Raw genomic sequence first — 24,077 nt, forward strand, 5'->3', positions numbered from 1 at the left:
TTCCAGGTGTCCACAGTGGTGAGTGGCTTGACAATGCTCCACCCCTTGCCCTGTTTCATGTCTCTACTTTCCTGCTTGTTTTATGGGATTGTCTCCCAGGTAAACTTCTTATATTCAAATCGAATTCTCCAGGGTTTCTCTTGGGAGAACGCAACAAGATCGTGATCGTACAATTTATCAACCTGCACAGTCCTATTTTTAGAGTAAAAGTGGGCACTGCACGTAAGGTACACTTGTCCTGGCAGGAGTAGCTTGGGTCTGTTCCGGGCAAAGCAGGACATGTGGCCCTGCTGGTAAAGCCCCCTTTGATTTGAATCCTGCTTACGCTGCGGCATTTTTATCACATGCACCTTCACATCCTACTTTCCACTATTCTGAGTGCAACTTGCTGTGGTTCCTCAAATTTCCCTCATAGCACATTGCGTTTCCAAAGATGTCACAACTGTCACTCCCAAGGCACGTTTCTTTGCAATGTGACCTGGCCACGATGCCACCAAGAGGTAGGGTCTGCTTCCTCTCTCTTGGAACATGGGCTGGAACCCAGATTTTGGTCAATAGCATGTGGCAAGAAAGGTGGCTCTTAGAGACCTCCACTTTCTATGTTTGCTGTTTGGAAAGCTCCTTCCTGGAGCCCAGCCGCCATGCCGCGAGGTAGCCCAAGCAGCCATGATCTGGAACCCTTGCGGGAGAACTGAGCCCCCGGCTTGCGGCCCCAGAGAGCTCCTGCGCAGCCAGCACTTGCTGCCAGCCACGTGAGTGAGGCTATTTTGGGCTATCCAGTCATTCTCACACCTCGCCCGGAGTCATGAAGTAGAACCACCACCCTGCCAATCCACAGAATTGCCAGAAATAATGAACTAGTGTTTTGAGCCACACAGTTTTGGGTGGACTGCTGTGTAGAGTGGAGAACTGACCTCCCCCGCCCTTATGGTTTCTACTTCAGTCCATTGGTTTACCCAGATCATTCTAACTCATCATTAGGGACCCAGCTTCTGTGTTACCTCCTCTAGTATGCCTTCCCCCACTCCTGGACTAGCTCAAGTGCCCTCCCTACTTGCTCCCAAAGAATCCTATACTTCTTTCCATGTATCCCACCCTCTTGTCTTTTTACTTCTAATTGCCTTTCCATTACCTTCTTTTCCAGAAACTTAAGCTCTAAAAATATGACCCAGTGCATATTGATACATTGTACGATCACCTATCTTGTTTTGGGTTCTCCCAAGAGAAACCTCTGAGAACTGAATTTGAATATAGAAAGTTTCCAAAGGCAGAAAATGTGCCTGTCTTGGACCCTAATGATGTTCCAGGGACTTATACAATGCCTGGCATCTGACATATGATGAGTGTACATTTGCTGATTACGGCGAAGTAAAAAAACTAGTATTTATTACACACATACTTTGTGGCAGAGACTGTGCTACTTGCTAAACGTATTATTTTGCTGAATCCTGTAACATACAGACCATTACTATTCCTATTTTAAACATGAGAAAACAAATACACACAAAGTTAAGTAACCTGACAAAGTCATACAATTGGCAAATAGTAGAGTAAGAGATTGTATTAGGTTGTTCTTGCACTGCTATAAAGAAATACCTGGGACTGGGTAATTTATAAGGAAAGAGGTGTAATTGGTTCACAGTTCTGAAGGCTTTATAGGAGGCATAGTGTTGCCATCTGCTTCTGGGGAGGCCTCAGAAAGCTTATGATCATGGCGGAAGGTGAAGGTGGAGCAGGCAGGGTACATGGCAAAAGCAGGATCCAGAGAAAGAGTGTTGGGTGGGGTAGGTGCTACACACTTAAACACCCAGGTCGTGTGTGAACTCAGAGTGAGAGCTCACTTATCACCAAGGAGATGGCCCAAGCCATTCATGAGGGATCCACCCCCATGATCCAAACACCTCCCACCAGGCCCCACCTCCAATACTGGAGATTACATTTCAACATGAGATTTCGGTGGGGACAAACATCCAAACTATATCAGAGATCAAACCCAAGGGTGAGAGAGCAAAGTCTGCCGTTAAGTCAGTCCTTATGCATCAGTCAGGACAGGTGAGGCTCTGGCACAGTAACAAACAACCCTATAGTCTTGGCTTAACAAAGCAAAGAATTTTTTCTTTTTAATCTCTTGCTATATGCTCATCACAAGTCAAGAGTTTTCTGTTCACTGTAGTCACAGAGGGACCCAGGCTTACGGAAAAAATCACTGTCTTAGGCTTGTCAGTCACCGTGCCAAAGGGATAAAAGGACTCTAGAGGGTTTTGCATGAGATCTTAAATGTTCTAGCCTGGAAATCACACAAATCTTTTCCATTCATAACTCTGGCCAGAAATAGTCTGTGAGCAGCATGCTTATCACAGTATACTATTTCACCAACAAATGAAGATCTAAGTATGTTATTTCCTTCTGTGTGAAGAGGCTTTGCCAAAGTTCCAGAAAGTTTTAGAAAGCCCTAGAAAAAGAATTTTTTAATCAATAAAAAGTCATGGAGGATCATGATATTCACAATTTAGATTATAATAGAAATAATATAGTGGCTACTAGGAGGCTCATCTTCTATTGGAGTTGCTTTGGATAATGATAGTTTGGGAAATATGAGGATCTGAGACCAATATGACTTACAAACTCTAGTCAGTTCAAATGGATAGAAGTTCACTTTATTTTTAACCACCCAAGACATCGCCACTGACAACCAGCAATGGTCAGCAAAGCAACAATGACACTGCATTAGCATTCAGTTTCTTGCTAAGCACAGCTTCTCAAGTTTACACAGAGAAGCTACTGTCTTTTTATTACAGAATATATCTACTTCATTATGGTTTTATATTACTGATTTAAAAAATGGCAGAAATAGTTAATTTGAAAAACAATTAATTAAAGAGGGCTCAGAAATAAAATTAAAATGCATATTGCCATCTTGGAAACAGAGGTTGTCTATATAATTACAAAATTCACAGTGATGTGGTGATCACTGTACATTGATATTCTTCTAAATTCGTATCTATCGTCATGCATCATGACAGTGTTTTATATCAAGGAACCCTAAATGTTATCCTCCTAGTTGCTAATGGAACAGGAGACCCTGTTCTACTATGATATTGCATTTCCGCCTTTTTAATTAAGAAAATTAGTCCCACCACAGATCTTAAAGTTTCAAAGGTGATTTAGGCTATATCTAATCTGGTTTTACTCAATCCAGATAACTCCTTAATGTAGAGGGCACATTTCTGTTTAGCCTTTGTTGAATATTCCAGTAATAGAGAGTTCATTACCTCAAAGTAGAGGCCACTCACTTTTGAAAAGCTCTAATTGTTAGGAAATTCTTTCTTATACGGAGCTGAGATTTTCCTCTTCATATCTTCTGCTTTTGGTCCATATCTTCTGCTTTTGCTTCATATCTTCTGCTTACTCAGTCTTGCTGAGTAAGCCTCAACTAAGTCTAATCCACCCTGCATGTGGCAGTTACCAAAGACGGAAAACTGATTCTCCCGTCTTTCAAATCATATATTTTTCTGACCAGACATTCCCAGGTCTTCTGACATTTCCTTTACGGGTCTTGTGTCTATCTGGTTTTCTCCTCAGTTGACTAATATCCTTGCTCTGGACATGATTCTCATACTAGTGTGGTTCAGAATCATGTTCATTTAAGAATCCATCACCATGGAACATTGCTTGTATCAGACTTTCCATCAAACCAATTTCGTAAGTTTTTTCATGATGCCAGGGGTCTCCCAACTTCTACTTAAGTGATTGTATATATTTTTTGATCTAAGTGCAGCAATTAAGTTTATTTATATTTCATCTTATTATTTTTATCCCATCTTTCTAGCCTGTCAAGATGGCTTTGAAATGCTTTTTATAATCCATCATATTAAACCATCCCTCTCAGCTTCGTGACATTTGCAAACTTAATAAACATGCTGTTTGTGTCCTTCTCCAAGGCATTAAAAGAGATGTTGAAAACGACATGAGAAAACAGAACACCCCACTTTCAGTTTCAAGTTATATTTTTCTTCCTTGAAGATTTCTTGAGAGATTTTTAAATGTGTTGCTGAAAGATAAAGTCTATGACATCACTCGGCCGTTAAAAGTTGGATGGATATGAGGGATAAAAGATGGACATAACTAGGTCTTGTGAGATTTCTCCTTTGTGAAACTTTGCTGATTGCTAATGATTCTGAATTCCTTCTAGAAGCATTCAGAATTACGTAAGAATCCATTCTAAAAGTTTGCTGTTGGTTAGCAGTGATCACACTACTATTTCTTGAATATATATCCTCCATCCCCTTTATAAAGATCACTCTTGTCCTTGATTAGGTAGCCTTTCTTTCATCCTTTTTATGTGTCCCTTTTTGAGCAGTGCTCATCAAAGAGCTCAGTGTGAAGTCATCTTAGGTATTTAGAGCCATCTTCTCCTTCTTTTATAGAATCAGTTTCAGAGTAGCAGTTTCTGAGTAGCAGAAACTGATCCTATAAAAGTAAAGCAACAACTTTGGAGCATGAAACTTCAGGGGATTTCAAAACCTGGCCGGAGTACATATCAGTTGCGAGTTCAATACTGTATGTCTGCATAGATGGAGTTTTACACAGCTGGGGAATGCAAATGGGTTGTCTTTCGCTGCAGTATATGTTGTTTTCAAAGAGACATTTAAGCATCTTCCTCCTCAGTCCTGCCCCTATGAAATGATCAAATATCAAAGGAGTATTGGCTTGAAGGGGTGGCTGATGATTAGTTTCTCAAGCACATACATGTCTTTTTGGGGTCTTCACGGTGACTCCTTCAATTTTATTAACAGAATTTTAGTTTCAGAGTAGCAAGGAAGATGCAGGTGTTATCAGGAAGCAAAGCATAGGTCTTGCGTCACAAATCACGCTTTTCAAATCTCAGCGTCACCAATGACCAGCTGAGTGGCTTGAAGCCAGTGGTTTTCAACTGCATGGTAATTTTTTCCTCCTGGGGGACATTTAGCAATGTTGGAAGACATTTTTGGTAGTCACAACTTGGGGTACTAATTCTATCTAGTCAGGGAGGATGCTAAACATTCTAAAATACATAAGACAGCCCCATAATAAAGAATTTTCTGACCCAAAATATCAATAGTTCTGCTGTTGGGAAACCCTACTTTAAGAAAAAAACTTAATCATTTTGAGCTTTAGTTCCTTCTTCTATACAACGAGGGTAACAATGATCTGTGGTGGTGTGAGAAACGCACACAGTACTGTACTTACAGCATATAACATAATAACTGGCATGTAGCCAGCATAAAAAATGGTAATTGTTTATGTATTAGGCATTGTGTTGTATACGTCTTAAGACGTTATCAGCTTAATATTAAAAGAGTAGTCCAATTACTCCACAAGTATTTTTTGAGCCCTTTCTGTATACTAGCCACTGATCAGTCTGCTGCAAATAGATTAGTTTCAAAAAAAACAGTCTTTGCCCAACAATCTCTGCCCTCAGGGAGCTAACAACCTGCAAGTAGGCATTTGTGTTCCCCGTCTTGCCACTGGGAGAACCCAGGCTCTGAGAGGTTCAACTAAGAAAGCAACATGGTCAAGATTTCAATGCTAACAGAGGTAGAACTGGATTTCAGTCTAACCAGCTCTGCCTGATTCTATAGTCCACATTCTTTCTACTCCATGATTGTCAGGTGCCTACTTTTAGCCTATGAGACATGTGAGGATTGTAGCTCTCACCTCTGTGCTAATCTTATCGATTCTGTTAGGATGATCATCCATATCCTTTCACCCTGCAGTATATGTCTACAATGATATTCTGATATTCTTTTTTTATATTTCATTTCATTTCATTTTTTTGAGACGGAATCTCGCTCTGTTGCCTAGGCTGGAGTGCAGTGGTGCAGTCTCGGCTCACTGCAAGCTCTGCCTCCGGGTTCATGCCATTCTCCTGCCTCAGTCTCCTGAGTAGCTGGGACTACAGGTGCCCGCCACCACGCCCAGTTAATTTTTTTGTATTTTTAGTAGAGACGGGGTTTCACCATGTTAGCCAGGATGGTCTCGATCTCCTGACCTCGTGATCCGCCTGCCTCAGCCTCCCAAAGTGCTGGGATTACAGGCGTGAGTCACTGCGCCCGGCCTACAACGATATTCTTTCTGTTTTGTTCCCCTTTTACTCTTTATTAATTCAACAAATATTTACTGAGCACTTGCTCCTTGTTAGTATACGTGGAACTAGGAGATGCTATCTTGGTCTGCAAGGAGGTCATGGCTTGTAGGGATGAGACCAAGGACCCATGACTGGAGCCCTAACTACTCACATGCCTGACACCATTTCCATCTTGGAATTGTGGACCTCCTTACCGGTGTTTATGTGTACTTTCTGTAACTCGCTGCCACATGCACAGTTACCTAGTTTGTGTATGCAGCAACATTTTCCTTGCGTGTACAAAAGATTCAGGGTGTAACCTTCATGTACCTGAGGCTCATGGTACACTTTTAGCTTTGCACAGATTGATGTCACGGTACATTCTTAGCTGTAGAAAATGTGGTCTTTATGATGTTATTTGTTCATGACCCTGAAGGTCCATGCCTCATACAGTATATTGGAATTGTGCTGAAATGTGAATCTAGTTACACGACCTGAAAAACAGACGAACCAGAGACTATTACTCATAGTGACAGAACCTAGAAATCATCCAACATTCCCATCAAAATTTGACTTTGTAGGTTCCACAAAGTAATAAAAAGTCTATTTTTTTCCAGGTATGTTTATAGCTGATGTTACTTTAGGAATATCACAGTGTAGTATCTTTAGGAACATCATCGTATCATAGCGCAGAGTTTGTTTTGATGGAATCATATGGTTCTGAAGGAGCACTTCACATTTTAAAGCATTCTTGACTGAACTGTGGGAGCACCTCTGGTGGAAAGCAGGTACTCACCAAAATCTCAGATGCATGACTTATGAATACCAAGGCCCTACTCCGCTAAACAGCCACTTTTTGTTGCTAACTGATGGCATCACTCAACTTTCAAATACATCCCTCTGCTGGAGCTGGACCATGAATTTTGTTTGTCTGATGTACTTAAGAGTCTGGACTCTCTTCAGAGAGACCTCACTTCCAAACTCTACTTTGCCACTATTAGTTGATTAACTTTTGTCAAACTGACCTTCTTCTGCTTCAGTTTTCTCGTCCACAAAATGAGGTTCATAATCAGGGATCTCATTTCATTCGATTGTTGTGACATTAGTTTCTTATGTTTACACATGTAACATGTAATGTCACAAAGTCTCTTCTTGTTCACAGACAATAAAAGTAGTGATAAGATCTGTAAAAATCCAGCAACTACAGAAAACGCTGGAGAAAATTTGGATAAAGACATCAGGGTGAGGTAATCCAAAGCTGACTGTGCCTGAGTGCTGTTTTCAGGATGCAAAGGATTAAGCAGAAGCTGTTTAATTATCTTTCATATTGTACAATATCTAAGGTCCAATGATCAATATATCTTAGCCTTCATTTGTTTTCCAGTTCCACCCTTTGATTTATCACTCGCCACTCCCCACTGTCTTGTTCACCGAGTGTGTGGTCTTGGGCTTCGTGCACACGCCTGCTTTCCTCGTCTTCTGGAAGCCTCTGTCACCAACCGGACTGGCGTGTTTCTGATTCTAAACCCAGGAATCCTTTTTGCTCTTGACCACTTTCTGGCACAAGATATAGACTTTATCCCTCAACTGGTCAACCTCAGCACTTACCACCTGCCCAAGTAGTCCTCTCTGTCTTTCTCTTTGCATTCTAGATTAACTGCCACAGGGATCACAGCACAGGGAAGAGCTCCCTTGGTATCTGATTGCCCGAGTTCAAATTTTCATTCTGCCACTGATTAGCCAGGTGGCCAGGTTATTTAATCTCTTCATGGTTCTGTTTTCTCATCTAACAAGTGGAGATCATAATCTCAACTACCTCATACAATTGTGATGAAGATTGAATGGGCTAATGTCTATAAAGTGCTTAAAATGGAGCCTGGCCTACAGTAAATCTCATATAAGTGCACAACATCATTATTATTATTATTATTATTATTGAGACAGAGTCTCGCTCTGTTGCTCAGGCTGGGGTGCAGTGGCATGATCTCGGCTCATTGCAACCTCTGCCTCTATTATTATTATTATTATTGAGACAGAGTCTCGCTCTGTTGCTCAGGCTGGGGTGCAGTGGCATGATCTCGGCTCATTGCAACCTCTGCCTCCTGAGTTCAAGCCATTTTCCTGCCTCAGCCTCCCAAGTAGCTGGGACTACAGGTGCCCGCCCCCACGCCTGGCTAATTTTTTGTATTTTTAGTAGAGATGGGGTTTCACCACGTCAGCCAGGATGGTCTCGATCTCCTGACCTTGTGATGCGCCCGCCTCCACCTCCCAAAGTGCTGGGATTACAGGCGTGAGCCACCACGCCCAGTCTATTATTTTTATTACAGGTTCAGTCTCCTGCTCACTCCTCATTTTGTGACCCCTGCCCCATGTTTTTAAGTGAGCATTTTTACCATTAATACTATTCTGATCACTTCTACCCACTGGCTGCCGAGTGACCTCCCTCCCACCTGTACATTACCACCATCTTACTGTTTTCAATGCGGTTCACAGTACACAGCCTCATATTAACAAAATGCATTGACTTCACATTAAATATATAAAAATACGTCACCAATCATATCGATAGTTTAAAAATTTAGGGTGTAACCTTCACGTATCTGTGGCTCATGGTACACTTTTAGCTTTGCACAGTGCTCATCTCCTCTAGTGAAGAGAGGGACAAGGAAACTCTGGAATTCACAATCGCACGGGGGGAAGGGTGTTCTGTCACACTGTTACGTTCCTTATTGGTCTTCTCATCTGCATATAATATCAAGGCACTTTCTTACGAGAGGAAGATAGAATCATGTTGATACGCTTTGACAAAAGAAACGTTAAGTTACATACTGCTAGTAGGTAGAGGTTTGTAATAAACCAAATTCTACATAGAGAAGCCTGGAGCAGACTTGCCTTCACTTGGGTTGTAGTTTATGCCACGCGCCAAACAACACTGGTTCCATTACCATTGTTGATTTAGAAGCCCCCATGACCAATCACAAGTTTTTTATTTTTTTATTTTTTTATTTTATTTTTTATTTTTATTTTTTATTTTTTGAGACGGAGTCTCGCTCTGTCGCCCAGGCTGGAGTGCAGTGGCCGGATCTCAGCTCACTGCAAGCTCCGCCTCCCGGGTTCACGCCATTCTCCTGCCTCAGCCTCCCGAGTAGCTGGGACTACAGGCGCCCGCCACCTCGCCCAGCTAGTTTTTTGTATTTTTTTTTTAGTACAGACGGGATTTCACCGTGTTAGCCAGGATGGTCTCGATCTCCTGACCTCGTGATCCGCCTGTCTCGGCCTCCCAAAGTGCTGGGATTACAGGCTTGAGCCACCGCGCCCGGCCAAGTTTTTTATTTTTTTTTTGAGATGGAGTCTCGCTCTGTTGCCCAGACTAGAGTTCAGTAGCATGATCTTGACTCACTACAACCTCCACCTCCGCAGTTCAAGCGATTCTCCTGCCTCAGCCTCCTAAGTAGCTGGGATTACAAGTGCCCGCCACCACGCACGGCTAAGTTTTGTATTTTCAGTAGAGATAGGGTTTTGCCATGTTGGCCAGGCTGGTCTCGAACTCCTGACCTCAAGGGATCCACCCGCCTTACCCTCCCAAAGTGCTGGGATTACAGGCGTGACCCACCATGTCCAGCCTAATCATGACGCATTTCAAAGGCTAATTAACTTTAGAATGAGTTACATGAGCAATTTCCCCCAAAGATGATTTGCTGACGCTTCTCTTGTGCAACACCGAGAACAACCATGTAACTTTCCTGTACAGAGAAGATATTCATGACTGGCCCCAGTGAGAGAAATTTACCTGATAGTTTTAAAATCCAAATTCATGTTACCCAAACAAATGTATTCTTCACACACATTTATACCGAATGAACCGCATTCTTACCTATAACTTTTCCCAGAAAGAGCGACTTGGGAGAATTGAAGAGGGTGTCGGATGAACTTGGCAGATGGTAACTCATAGAAGGATAATGATCGAGCTGCAGGAAGAAAACAAGAGACACTTTTAGAAGGATGTCACTACCCTGGGTGGAACCAAATCTTTCCTGTGGGGATGACATCACTCTTTGAACCCTGGTTTTCTGATATCTTATTTCATCAGCACTGACTCTAAAACACCAGCCCGAGAAAATGGAAACCCATCTCTTCCTTTGCTGGGGTTCTTTGAAAAAATCCGAGCATGGTAAGTGAAGATCCTTATGAACAGCTTTCCAGGTGATGTACATTTTCTGTGGATGATTTACCTACAGGATTAAGATCCAGGCTCATTTTAATGGAGTAAAGTCTGCTTGACCCAATCTCCAGTGTCTCTGATATAGAATATGCCACAACTACAGCAATGAAGTTTTGCTGAAGCATTTTATTTTGTGATACGATCACACACACACACACACACACACACACTCAAATGCTGAGGGTCAAGTAGGGTAAACAGTCATGGTTTTCTCACTTATCCCAATGAGAATGATTTCTCCTGCCACAGGCAGGGGTGGTTGGGTGAGTTGGCAGCAGAGAGAGAGAAATGCAGCTGTTGGGAACAGTGCACAGACAGTGACCATGGGAGCGACGCACATTTCTGATTCTGCTGCCCGTGGACAAAGTGCCGATGGTGGTGTCAGAATCGTTGGCCTTGTCCTTTGTGTCCCAAGTGACTTTTCCTGCCTCATATTTTCAGCTGTCTTTTTACCACCCATATAGTCTAGGTGTGTTTCTCCAACCGTGAGCTCTTAGAGCCTTCTGGGCCTTTTTTGTGCCCACCTGTGGAAAACTTTCTTTTGTAAGAATTCCTTTTTCTGAAGTGAGATTAATACGTGCTAAGGTCAGCGTGACGAGAGCTGTGGCTTATAAGAAAACACAGCATTGCTCTCCGACATGCGCATTCCCAAGGGGACCACGTCAATTGTGTAGAGGAAGGAGACAGAACAAGCAGTAACTTGTTGAAGGCAGCAGCACAGACTCAGAAGCAGATACGCTCCCGAGTCCTTGCTCAAACTCAGCCTGATTAGGCCAAAAACTGTCCCTCAGATGAGCAAAGACGCTGGAAGCTAGCCGTGCTCTTGGGAGGAAGGAGACAGTGGCAGGGAAGAAAGAGGGCAGGCAAGTGATCCAATCTCATCACCACATTGAGAACCAGCTACTACAATGAATAATCATTCATTATTGACTGTCTGCAGCAGAATCTTGAAACTGCTTCCTAGAAACTTAGAGATCATTGCACAGTCAGGGTTAAGAGTCAAAGGGTCATCACATCTCAAGAATATTTTAGATTTTTTGGCCCACAGAACTGGTACAGTAGGTTTTTGTGCATGAGTAGTATTGCCACAAAAATCCAAGTCACCCCCACCCCCAAAAACTATTAAAGCAAACATTTGCATGCTTGGCTATCATTTTGAAAAGTTTTCTATAACGTCAAATGCATCATTAACGAAACAAACCAGGTGTAGTGGCTCATGCTTGTAATCCCAGCACTTTGGGAGGCTGAAGCGGGTGGATCTCTCGAGTCCAGGAGTACAAGATCAGCCTGGACAATATAGTGAGACCCTCATCTCTACCAACAATTTTAAGAAGTAGCCGGGTGTGGTGGTGTGCACCGGTAGTCCCAGCTACTCGAGAGGCAGAGGTGGGAGGATATAGCTTGAGGCCAGGAGGTGAAGGCTGCAGTGAGCTGTGGTCATGCCACTGTGTTCCAGCCTACGTGACAGAGTGAGACCCTGTCTCAAAGCAAACAAACAAAAACACTTATTCCGTCCAGATAATCTGAAATATTTAAAATCTCATATAGTTGTTTCTTTGGAGCAAAAGCTCTTCAGTTTCTGCTCTTAAATATTAGCTAGCTGCTTTGGTGCCATCTGATGGCCCACATGGGTAACTGCCACCGCACTTCTATTCACTTTCTTTTAAGCGGTTAAATGCAAAATGCCATTGTTAATAGCCTACCTGGCAATGCCTTAGGGGGTGGTGATCTCCCCCTAATACTTCTAACAATTTAAAAACTAAATTTGTGGTCTGGGCAGTGGCTCACGCCTGTAATCCCAGCACTTTGGGAGGCTGAGGTGGGCAGATCATGAGGTCAAGAGATTGAGACCATCCTGGCCAATATGGTGAAACCCCGTCTCTACTAAAAATACAAAAATCAGCTGGGTGTAGTGGCGCTGTCCTATAGTTCCATCTACTCAGGAGACTGTGGCATGAGAATGGCTTGAACCCAGGAGGCGGAGGTTCCAGTGAGCCGAGATTGCACCACTGCACTCCAGCCTGGAGACAGAGCGAGACTCCGTCTCAAAAACAAAACAAACAAACAAACAAACAAACACTAAATTTGTAACAAAGTTCTGTTTTCTTAAAGAACTTTAAAAATGGATACAAATAATACATGTTCATTACAAAAAACACAGATTTGCGGAAAAAACTGACTGCTGATAATAAGTGTTAATTTCTAATGTATTTTCTTTCAACTTTTTAAATAAAAAGGGGATGGAACCCAAGTAACACATTGTTTTGTATATTTTTTAACTTGACGATATATTATGAATGTCTTTCTGTGTCAATAAATATACAACAAAATTCTATTTTAACTTTAAAAATGGATGCAAGTAATATATGTTCATTATAGAAAAAATAATACAGATTTGAAGAAAAAAACTGCCAACTGATAATCAATGTTAACTCTTAATGTATAGTCTTTCAACTTTTTAAGTAAAAAAAGGATGGAACCCAACTAACACATATTATGTTTTGTATATTTTTTAACTTGATCTATTATGAATGTCTTCTGTCTCAATAAATATACAACAAAAATCATTTGTCATGGATGACTAGTATTTCATTGTATGGATACACAGTTTAAAAGATATATTAAATTCCCATGTTTGGGTTTTTATATTTCTGTGTCCTCAGGCCCAATACAGTGCTGGATATATGGTGGGATCTCGATAATTGTCATTAACAGTTGTTAACGCAGCTCTTAAAGTCGTGAGCACCGAAGGGAAATCCGTCCTCAGGTGTGGTGTGACCCACACAGTGGAGGTACCTTCCTTTCCCTGAATTGTTTCTGCGGGTCCAGACCAGACGGACTTGGCTTTTTGGCAGCCATTGTATATTATCTTTGCTGAGCTATAGTAAAATAAAATTCCTGGTTGATCTCTATGTGTATTCTCTTCCTATGTCTGCGTGGTTGATGGCTTGAACCAAAATGCTAAATTTTACATTTATTTATATAAACTGTTCTTTCGTTTTATTTTTTATTTTTTTGAGACAGATTCTCGCTCTGTCGCCCGGGCTGGAGTGCAGTGGCACGATCTCAGCTCACTGCAAGCTCCGCCTCCCGGGTTCACGCCATTCTCCTGCCTCAGCCTCCCGAGTAGCTGGGACTACAGGCGCCCGCCACCTCGCCTGGCTAGTTTTTGTATTTTTAGCAGAGACGGGGTTTCACTATGTTGGCCAGGATTATCTCGAACTCCTGACCTCGTGTTCCGCCCGCCTCGGACTCCCAAAGTGTTGGGATTACAGGTGTGAGCCACCACGCCCGGCCATTTATATCTTTTGTTTTGTAACACAACAATAGCCTACTTAGAGGTTTTTGATTGTTGATTCTGTCATCTTGCGTATGTGTGATCCCGCTTGGTTTTGACTTTTCTAAAACACAGAATGAACACTCCTAGCCTTAACTCATTGATGAAGTCATTAATTTCAAAACAGTGAACAGGAACCTAAATGGGTCATGATGTACAGTTCTAATCCAAATTACTTGCTCAGTTAGGAAAATATGAGAAGTGACGAGGATATCCGGAAAGCCTTCAACATTCACAAAGATGAAGCTGCAGCGCCTGAGGAAATTATCTAATAAAGGAGGGATGCAGGAAAGCATTCTCCGATCAGTCTCCGATCTTACCACGAGCGAGGCGTCCTTACGTCTTCTCTCTCGCCTGCTCCTGCCTGCCTCGTGCCTAAGAAGGCGGGGTGTGGCCGGAAGGGATGGGTGGGACGGTGGGGTAGGTGGGTAAAGTGAAGAGGACCCTAAAGGAAAAGCGGCTCTGCCGCTGACGGCGGATGCTTTGCCGAGTGTTACCACCAGGTGGTGCTGTCCCCCAGCCAAACATAATTCAGAACAGCCACATCGGATCAGGGCTCTCCAGGACCTGAGACCCGCCCAGGGAATCCAGAATTCCCCTGTTATATTAATCACATCTGCAAAGCCCCTCTTGCCAGGGAAAGTGACGCGCTCTCAGGTCCTGAGAATTAGGACGTTATCTTTTGGAGGCATTATTCCGCCCACCATATCTCCACATTCAGACAAAATTGCAGAATGCTCTTGTGCCACATGGTCAGGTCCCACAAGGGTCTTTATAGGAGGGAGGCAAGAGGGTCACAGTGGAGAGAAGATGTGACAACGGAAGAAGAAGTTGGAGTGATGTGAGGAAGGGGCCGAGGAACGCAGGAGACTCTTAGAAGCTGAAAAAGGCAAGGAAACAGATGCTCCTCTCAGAGCCTGCAGAAGGCACCAGCTGATTGACTTCAGCTGTTTGCGCTGACTGCCCTTCTGGCCTCTGGAACTGTGAGATAGTAAATGCATGTTGTTTTAAGTCCTTAAGTTTGTGGCGATTTGTTACAGCAACACTGGGAAACTAATACAAGAAATTTAGGGGGGGAGAAAAGACCTTGTACAACCCCAAACCAAAACATCTCTTTCTCCCAGCAATTTCTTCAGTAACAGCGTTAGCGTTCTCCATTCTTCCTGCCTCCCAGATGAAATGCATTAAGGGGCCCAATAACTGAATTAGCTGTGCTTTTCTGAGCGTACCCAATTGATAAGAGACACCTGCTTCCTTGAACCCTCCTCACCATAAGCCTGATTCCTAAAATAAACCCTTCCTGACTCTTAGAGCCACCCCGTCGTTCTCTAAGGTATACGGGTCTCTTTGCGTCAATTATCAATCTACTTGTTGCTTCCTGGCTCCCAATGCACCCTTCAATATAAGCTCTATGATAAACAATGGAATTCCTTAAAGCCTTTTGCTGTTAAAGTGAGCACAACGTCAAGCTTTCTCAGTAGCGTGCTCTGGAGGGACACTGCAAGAGGAAGGGGCTTACCGCAATTTCCAGCACAGGCTCGAGGAGGGGAATAGCAGAGGCTCTGCCCAGGGTGTGAGGACATGAGGTGAAGCTTGTCCGAGTCACAGGCCTGCAAGAGATCCCTCTGTGACCCTCGCGTCTCAGCCGTGGCAACCTGTCCACAGACCTCTGGACGTGTGTCTGAGCCGCCCTGGTAGCCCCTCACTCACACCCCCACCGCCGTTGCCATTGCCTGCTCCCTCACCTGCGCTCCAGAGGGCAGCCAGCCTGTTGCTCCCCCAGCCAATCCAGACCAGCTCCAGCTTGGCCAAGCAGGAGGAGCCTCTGCTCTCTGCCAGGCAGAGACACCTTCTCCAGCAAGGTCCTGAAGGGCTTCAGAACGTGCCATCTCCAGATATGCTGGCTTGGGATAGGGGCAATTTTGAGCTAAAGGCACTTAAAAAACAACATATGCGGCCAGGTGCAGTGGTTTACGCCTATAATCCCAGCACTTTGGGAGGCCAAAGTGGGTGGATCACCTGAGGTCAGGAGTTCGAGTCAGCTTGGCCAACGTGGTGAAACCCCTTCTCTACTAAAATACAAAAATTAGCCGGGTATGGTGGCGCACACCTGTGGTCCCAGCTACTTGGGGGGCTGAGGCAGGAGAATGGCTTCAACCCGGGAGGCGGAGCTTGCAGTGAGCCGAGATGGCGCCACTGCATTCCTGCCTGGGTGAGAGAGTGAGACCCCGTCTCAAAAAAACAAAAACAAAGAAAGAAAGAAAGAAAAACAACAGATGCACAAAGGACACTCTGACCTCGCCTTTTCTTCCTGAAAGCAGGAGATGGAACTTTCCTATGGAAGATGCCCTCCCTCCCTCTACGAGGAAGAACAGAACATTCTTCTCTCAGGAGGTGGGGAGTTGAGGCCAAGAGAAATCGGTACAAACAAAAAGTGTTTTGACAGTTAAAAAGCTCTTGTTAAAATAACCGTTGTCTTTAGCCTCTCCATATATTTAGTTACTTTTTCACAATTAGTACTTTTTGTTCAACCATTGCATAAGCCCTTAGGCCTGGCTGCTTTTGGATCTTGGTGTTCCTGCGAAGGCCCTCACGTGCCTGTAAACATCGGCTTGCGTTTCCTCCGTTAATCTCTCCTATCTGAACTTAACTCTCAGGCCCAGCTGGAGACTGGCAGAGGCGACAGGAGCAGCTTTGCCTCCACTACGGCCAGACACCCACTGAGGTTGTCCCTTCCTGAACGGGCTCCCTCAGCCCCAGGGGGCCTCTAGGAAACTCTACAGGGGTTTCCTTACATCTTAGAGTTGCTGTTGGCCACAGTTAATGCTTCTGTTTTTCACCCCATTTTAACCGACTATGGTTTCCAGCTCCTGTAACCCAACTTTGTCCGACTGCAGATATAGTTCTGGTCTTGGCTGGTGGGATTCAGTAGCAGGAAAAAGGAAGAAATATGTATTGAGCAACTGCTGTGTACAAGGCTTCGTGCTGGGCTTTTAATATGTATTATCTTATTGAATAGATATTAGATAGGTATGACCTTGCATCTTTGATATTATGAAGTGTCCAGTCATGGCCGGGCGTGGTGGCTCACGCCTGTAGTCCCAGCACTTTGGGAGGCTGAGGTGGGTGGATCATGAGGTCAGGAGTTCGAGACCATCCTGGCAATACGGTGAAACCCCGTCTCTACTAAAAAATACAAAAAATTAGCTGGGCGTGGTGGCAGGAGCCTGTAATGCCAGCTACTTGGGAGCCTGAGGCAGGAGAATGGCGTGAACCTGGGAGGAGGAGCTTGCAGTGAGCCAAGATCCAGCTTGGGCGACAGAGCGAGACTCCGTCTCAAAAAAAAAAAAAAAGAAAAAAAAGTGTCCAGTCACAGAGTAAGTACCAAGGCTGACACTCTGACTCCAGAGACAACACGGTGAGCTGCAGGCCACAGCCTCCTGTACTAGCCCAGTCACCTCAATTAGGAGAGGGAGAGGATCAGCTACATTTAAAGTATTTACATTTAAAAGAGAAAACGCATTAAATCAGATATAGCGAGAAAAGCTCAACCTGAAAAGCCTAAGGAAATGACATATTATATGATTTCACTCGTATTGCCAGGTGGCCACCTCTTTTCAAATGAACCCTGGTGCATTTGCCACGGTTAAGTGTAATAATTTCAAGGTAATTTCTTTGGGGTCCAAGTGAGCTATTTTGTAGAATTGTATTTTGCTGTACATTTAGCTGGTGGTCATTTCACTGGCAGTTAAGAGGCGATAAGAGATTGTGTAATAGAGGCTCATTAAAATTAAAGACTGTGACTCCATGTGCCCCAGGACAACCTTGAGGGAACACTAATTTGTTCAACATTTACCATTAAGCCATTAGAAACATACTGATTCAGGCAGGACCTTGTGTCTTACACGTGGAGCTGAAAGCTTTAATGTCTATTCAGGTATTATTTTGCAATTTCCATTCATTTCCATTTTTAAGCCACAGTTTGCATTGGCGGAGTTTGAAGGGATTTAATCAGCCACTTACGCTTTGGGGATGCAGTGGAAAAGCTAAAGAAGAAATACCTAAACGGCGTGGGTTCTCCTGGACCAGTGGAGGGGCGGGGCCTCCTCCTGAGATGAAGGACACGATTTCAAGGCCGACCCTGCTTTTTCCGTGGCCTAGACAAAGGCCGAGGATTTCTTGCTGTTTTTCCTAATCCTTAATTTTGGGGAATACTTGGAATTAGCTCAGCGATATTGAATTTAGAATATATCATCTTTTTTCTTCAAAATATCATTTTATTACCAATAAAGTGATTATAGAGAGATTGGCTTTAGGTGTATGACTAAGGAGTTTCTTTCTTTCTTTTTTTTTTTTGAGACAGGGTCTTGTTCTGTCAGCCAGGCTAGAGTGCAGTGGCGTGGTCACAACTCACTGCAGACTCCACGTCTCAGGTTCAAGTGATCCTTCCACCTTAGCCTCCCGAGTAGCTGGGATCACAGGTGCATACCACCATGCCTGGATTTTTTTTTTTTTTTTTGAGACGGAGTTTTGCTCTTGTTGCTCAAGCTGGAGTGCAATGGTACGATCTCGGCTCACTGCAACCTCTGCCTCCCAGGTCCCGGTTCAAGCAGTTCTCCTCCTGCCTCAGTCTCCCAAGTAGCTGGGATTACAGGCACATGCCACCATGCCCAGATAATTTTTGTATTTTTCGTAGAGATAGGGTTTCACCATGTTGGCCAGGCTGGTCTTGAACTCCTGAGCTCGTGATCTGCCTGCCTCAGCCTCCCAAAGTGCTGGGATTACAGGTGTGAGCCACCGCACCTGGCTGCCTGGCTAATTTTTAAAATTACTTTTAGTAGAGATGGGGTCTCACTATGTTGTCCAGGCTTGTCTCAAATTCCTGGGCTCAAGTGATCCTGCCCCCTCAACCTCCCAACATCCTGGTATTGTAGACCACCACGCCCAGCCTAGAACATATCTGATGAATGTTTTCTTTACTCCAAGTTGAAGCCCAAGGCTGAAGATAAGAAGAGGCTGATGCAGACAGACTTTAGGTAGGAGAAACAATTATCAGCTCAACTTGCACCCCTTATCTGTGTCTACCTGTCCTTTTAAACCAGAAATTCCCACAGATTTCAAAGAAGAGAGGATTTGAAGAGTGGAAACCATATCTTCTTCCCCACCAGAATCTCCATTCTATGAAGGGTATGCACAAGCCTAGGGTCATTTGCAATTGAAAATACAAAAGAGCAGGCCTTGAGCCCAGTATCAAGGATATGTTCATCTAAATGTTTTCTGCCTCTTCCGAACCCTAGAATCACTTTTTTCCTGACAATGGAGAGGACATGGAGCAAATGTAAATGTGTGGGAGAGAAAGAAGTAGGGTTAGGTGTGGCTCTCCCACTAGTCCAGGGTTGTAGCTCTGTTCCCGATCCTGCCTTGGTGAGACTGTAACCCTGTGGGTTCAAGGACACTGCCTCAGTTACCACTCCTGCCCCAGCAGCCTGGCATAACACACACTGGTTAAACACTGATCAGTGGGGCTCAGCAGGTGGAGTGGAAGTATACCTGGTTGTCAGAGCCCTGTGGCTAATACCTCACCTCTGGACTTTCAGCTATTTTTCTCTGTAGTGTTATCTAATACAACTTCCAGTTAATTTATGATCCACATGAAAAGGGCCTGTGACATGCAAGGTGCTCATTTAAATGTGTTAAGTGGGTCAGCACTGGCTGAGCCATGTTGGTGTATGTATCGGTATGTAAATCTGTCCGTGTGTGTGTGTGTGTGTGTTTAAGTTATGGATTCCTAGCTTTTACTTCCATTAGAACTTCTGTTTGTAGATGGAGGAATCTCTGTGAATGACTCTGAAGCCCTCATAGCGTTTTACGGCCATCGGGTTTGAGTGAGTGAGCTTGGCTCCATCCTCACAGACCGCATCGATGGGGAGACTGATCGTTAATCTGGGACTCTGAATTTTTATGCAAGAGACACTTGTCCCTGCTCTGAGGGTCTTGATTTCAGTGCAACTTGTTCTTGGGACCACATTGCTGAGAGCCACAAACCCACCAGGGTGAGGGTCAGCAGGGTGAGGGTCAGCCCCCTCCCAGCCTACATTGCCAAGCCCTGCGGCCATTCCTCCAATCCCAAGAACAGCGATGGGTGCAGATGAGAGGACATCATTTGGGAGGCTGACCCATGTAGAGGTCACGTTGTCTACCTTAACTTGTTTTTGGTTGAGCTACTCATAAATCCTGCTGACTATATTATAGAGATACTTAAGAAGAAGAAAGAGGCCAAGAAACACTCTCCCCTAACAGAACTCTGGAATAAATGAGCACCAGCCATGCTTTTGTCACTGGGTTAGCGATGCATGCCGGTCCTGGAGGTGCCTGGTGTGTTTCATGGCAGATGCCTTTATGAAGGGAAAGTTAACTGAATCCTGCAGGTAACTGCAGTTGGGTAAGTCAGGGAGCCTTTGCCTCTTTGGGAGAGATTAAATGGCCCTGGGGAGATCAGAGGGGAAGGGGAAGTCTTCATAGAGTGGAGAGACGAGAACACAGTGCCCTTGCCTAGACCTTGCCCCTGTGCTCTGACTTGACTCTCACAACTGGGGATGCACTGTGCACTCCCAGGTGTGCTCAGGGCTTTAGACCAGCTATATCTTTTGCCCAGAATACTCTTCTGCTGTCCTTTCACCAAATAAATAATCAATTTGTGCTTCTTCTGGGAATTATTCTGTAAACCACTCACTTTATTACCAGTCCCAAGCTGGGCTCAGGCACGTTGGAGGACTTTGACTCAATAATTAATTCAATAATTAATTAATTAAATGTTGGCAAGGACAGAGGTGGCCTAGCCTAGGGCCAAAGCACACAGATTTGTCTCCTGAGCCCCCTTTTCCTAAGCCTACGCTGGGGGCTCTCTAGTCCAAGAGCAAGAAAGAAAACTGGCCGCAAAGTTAGAAGAGATCCAGGGGAATCCACTGTGCCTAAGTCTTTCTAGTACACAAAGCATCTTGCACATGGGAGCTGGGACTCTCTCCAAACCCGAATCACCTGGCTGTGAGAATGCAAATAGAGAAAAGTGGCTGGTTTCAGTATGTGTTTCCTCTTCTCAGTAAGGCACTGTCCTCTATGGAAGGTCATTCAGGGACCCTTGGCAAACCAGCTTCTAGACTTCCAGCGTAAGAGAGGAGGGGAGGCCTGGGGGAATGAGAATGGGGCCAGGAGATGGGTCCTGGCTCTGCCACGTGTTAAATGGATGTTTATCAAGTTAGGAAGCCTTCTTGGACTTCCATTTCCTCATTTGTAAAAGAGGAGGTTGAACCAGCTGTGTGAGGTTTCTTTGAAGATGTTCTGCTACTATGGCCCTAAGGAATAGTATTTTCCCAGGTCTCTGGGGCATTGAGCAGAATCATTATTAAGATCCAACTCAAGGGTACCATTTGAAGGTGCCTTTTCAGGGCACTATTAAACTTCGACCAATTTTGGTGATGGATGGAGGGTGGGAGGAAGTGTCCACCTGCCCTGGAAAGGCATCATTCTATCACTTTCAATTTTGAGATCCAGACCATGTAACAAGGGCCATCTTTGCCATATGTACCGAAATATCTCAGCAGACTTGGCTCCCGACATTCAGCCATAAGATTGTCAATTTCAGGTTCAGTTGGGAATTTTCAGGTAGGGAGGGGCCTCAGAGAGGTAGTTTATCACTGTCTTTTCACAAACGTAGAAGGGGAAGCAGAATCCCAGGGAGAGGTAGTGATCGTCTCAGATTCTTGGACTGGAAGTGGTAGCATCAGCCTTGAAACAATATTCAACTCACAAGGAACACTGTTTCCCAGAAACGCTTAAGGCCTGAGAGAGAAAGGATTTAAGAGACAGATCTTTCTTTGTTGTATAATTTCTGTTTCAGAGATGTCAGGAGGTTTCACTAATGGCTTGATAAGCAATTTTAAAATGAGAGGTATAATAAGTACTTATTGCTATTGTCATTATGCCATTGTTATTATGGTAATGTAATCAGTAAAATATATCTGCCTCTTAAGGTCTAGAGTAATTGAAATCATACCATATTGATGCAATTAAAATAATTAGTGAACCTATTAGGTGATTTATGTTTTATATCAAAAATTTCTCAAAATAGTAGGAAGAAAAAATTAGCTTTCACACAGTGATCTACTTTCTCTAGACTAATACTCCACCTACTGGAATAACACTGAATATTATTTAAAGCATAAGATGTTTAAAAAGAAACTGAGCAAACGGATTTTCTATCAATAAATTCATAAAATTTTTATAAACATCAGTGAATAGGAGGAGAAATTCTCATTTCACAGCTGATATAGCATTTCTTTAATAGCATTGATTTCAAAGATATTTATAGCACAATGGCTCAAGCACTATATAATTATTTCAGAGAATCTGGTCAGAAAATATTTAGCACTTTTAGTTTTGTGACTTTGACTTGCAAATGAAAATTCAGAAGATGATTGTAAATCATTAAAAATTGTATCTGAACTAGTTTTCTGGTAAATTTGAAATTTACTAGAAATTTACTAGAAATTTCAAATGTCCTTGAGATGTAGTATGAGAATAATTCATGGTTTTCATACACTTTCATATTTAGAATCACTTTAGTAACAATCAACTTTAACCATTACAGATAGTGATAATAATTTACATAAAATAAGCATGAATTAATTAATTTTATATGGCATGTTTTCCCTGAAGAGCTCGAGGAAAAACACATTTTGATAACTTAGAACATGACTTTCCAGGAGGAGGAAAAACAAACAAATGTGTGGAAAAGGGAGGAAGAAAACAATAAAACTAGGAAGAGTCACTTTTGAAAGTAGATATTAACAAATATGATGCTGCTTAAATTGAATAATGTTATGGTTAAGTTTTTTGTTTTTTTTTTGAGATGGAGTCTTGCTCTGTTGCCCAGGCACGATCTCGGCTCACTGCAACATCTGCCTCCTGGGTTCAAGCGATTCTCCTGCCTCAGTCTCCTGAGTAGCTGGGACTACAGGTGCCTGCCACCATGCCTGACTAATTTTTTGTAGTTTTAGTTGAGACGGGGTTTCACCGTGTTAGCCTGGATGGTCTCGATCTCCTTCCTGACCTCATGATCTGCCCACCTCGGCCTCCCAAAGTGCTGGGATTATAGGCGTGAGCCAACGTGCCCAGCCTAAGTTTTTAATTAAATAAATGAAAGGAATAAAGAACTTTGAATGAGAATAATTGTGAGAAATGATGGAGACATGACAAATATGATTGAGGCCTTTCTTATTTTAGTCTTTATTAACCCTTCTGCAATCTTGATTTGTTGAGCATGTTTTCAGGGTTTGATTTGTTTAAATTTGGTTCCTGGTGAATTCCTGGGTGAGTTGTGTGGGGAGCACTTTAATAAGGCCTTCAGTAAAATGAAACGACAACCAGGATAACTGTATTAGCCTGGTGCGGTAAGTGGCCGTTGATGTCACATCGTCTACTTGCCAAGGGTAGGACTGGTCAGTTTTGAAGTGGGTGGCTACTCTGACCATTAAATTCTCAAAGCAGGGCCTCTGCTATAACTGGTACAGAAACAAGGACTTTATTTGAAGATGAGCCCCTCACAGAAATGTAGTTCACCCTTGAACAACACGGGTTTGAACTGCACCGCTTACATGTGGATTTTTTTTCAACCAAATGCAGATCAAAAATACAGTATTCTTGGGATGCGGGAGCTGCGCATATGCAAAGTCGGCCCTTGCTAGATGCAGGTTCCTCAGAGCTGACTGACAGATTTGAGTGTGCATGAGGTTCAGTATACTTGGGGGTCATGAAACCACTACCCCAAGGATATTGCGGGATGATTATATATGATTAGTCAAATCTTGGGAAGTGAGTAGGTTGTCATGTCAGCTGGCGATGTCTGTTGTGTGCACTCCTGAAGTTATACCTGCCCAGTAGTACAATCATCCTATGGGCCACCCAGGGCACAGATGAATGACTGTCACAGGGTAACCTAGCTGCTGGGGGTGGGGGGGGGGGTGTGCAGACCCCCTGTGGGAAGACAGAGACCTTGGTGTATGACTCAAATCATCTTGATGACACCTCCTAACATTATGCAAGGGCTTCCATGTGGTTTTGAGGTCCAGCCACCTTGAGCACTGGGACTGGAGTCCAACTAATGACATGTAGATGTCATAAAAGGCTCAAGGCACTTTAGATTCTTGTTTGGAAAACATGACATGAAACAATGAGGGAATAATATTCTAAGACAATATACTAAAATTAAATGTAAAATGTTACCCCCAATTCTAAAATATGTAATATGGAGAATAACTGTCATCACGTTCAGTAGATTGGCAGAGTGGAGGCATTTTAAAGGAGGAATAATAAACCAATTTTCTCTAAGGGTGTTGAGGTCACTAGCCTCATTG

General features: G+C 43.5%; 1 protein-coding gene across 1 annotated transcript in view; it reads right to left on the bottom strand.

Annotated features, from left to right (window-relative positions):
• Positions 1-24,077, bottom strand: part of CNTNAP2 (contactin associated protein 2) — a 2,167,939-nt gene that overhangs the window by 145,337 nt on the left and 1,998,525 nt on the right. The window contains exon 21 of the mRNA XM_031664956.1: positions 9,981-10,074. Coding sequence (XP_031520816.1) covers positions 9,981-10,074 — 94 coding nt within the window. The remainder of the gene's footprint in view (positions 1-9,980; positions 10,075-24,077) is intronic.

Source organism: Papio anubis, chromosome 4 (genome assembly GCF_008728515.1).
Source record: "Papio anubis isolate 15944 chromosome 4, Panubis1.0, whole genome shotgun sequence".
In the NCBI taxonomy this organism is placed as follows: Eukaryota; Metazoa; Chordata; class Mammalia; order Primates; family Cercopithecidae; genus Papio; species Papio anubis.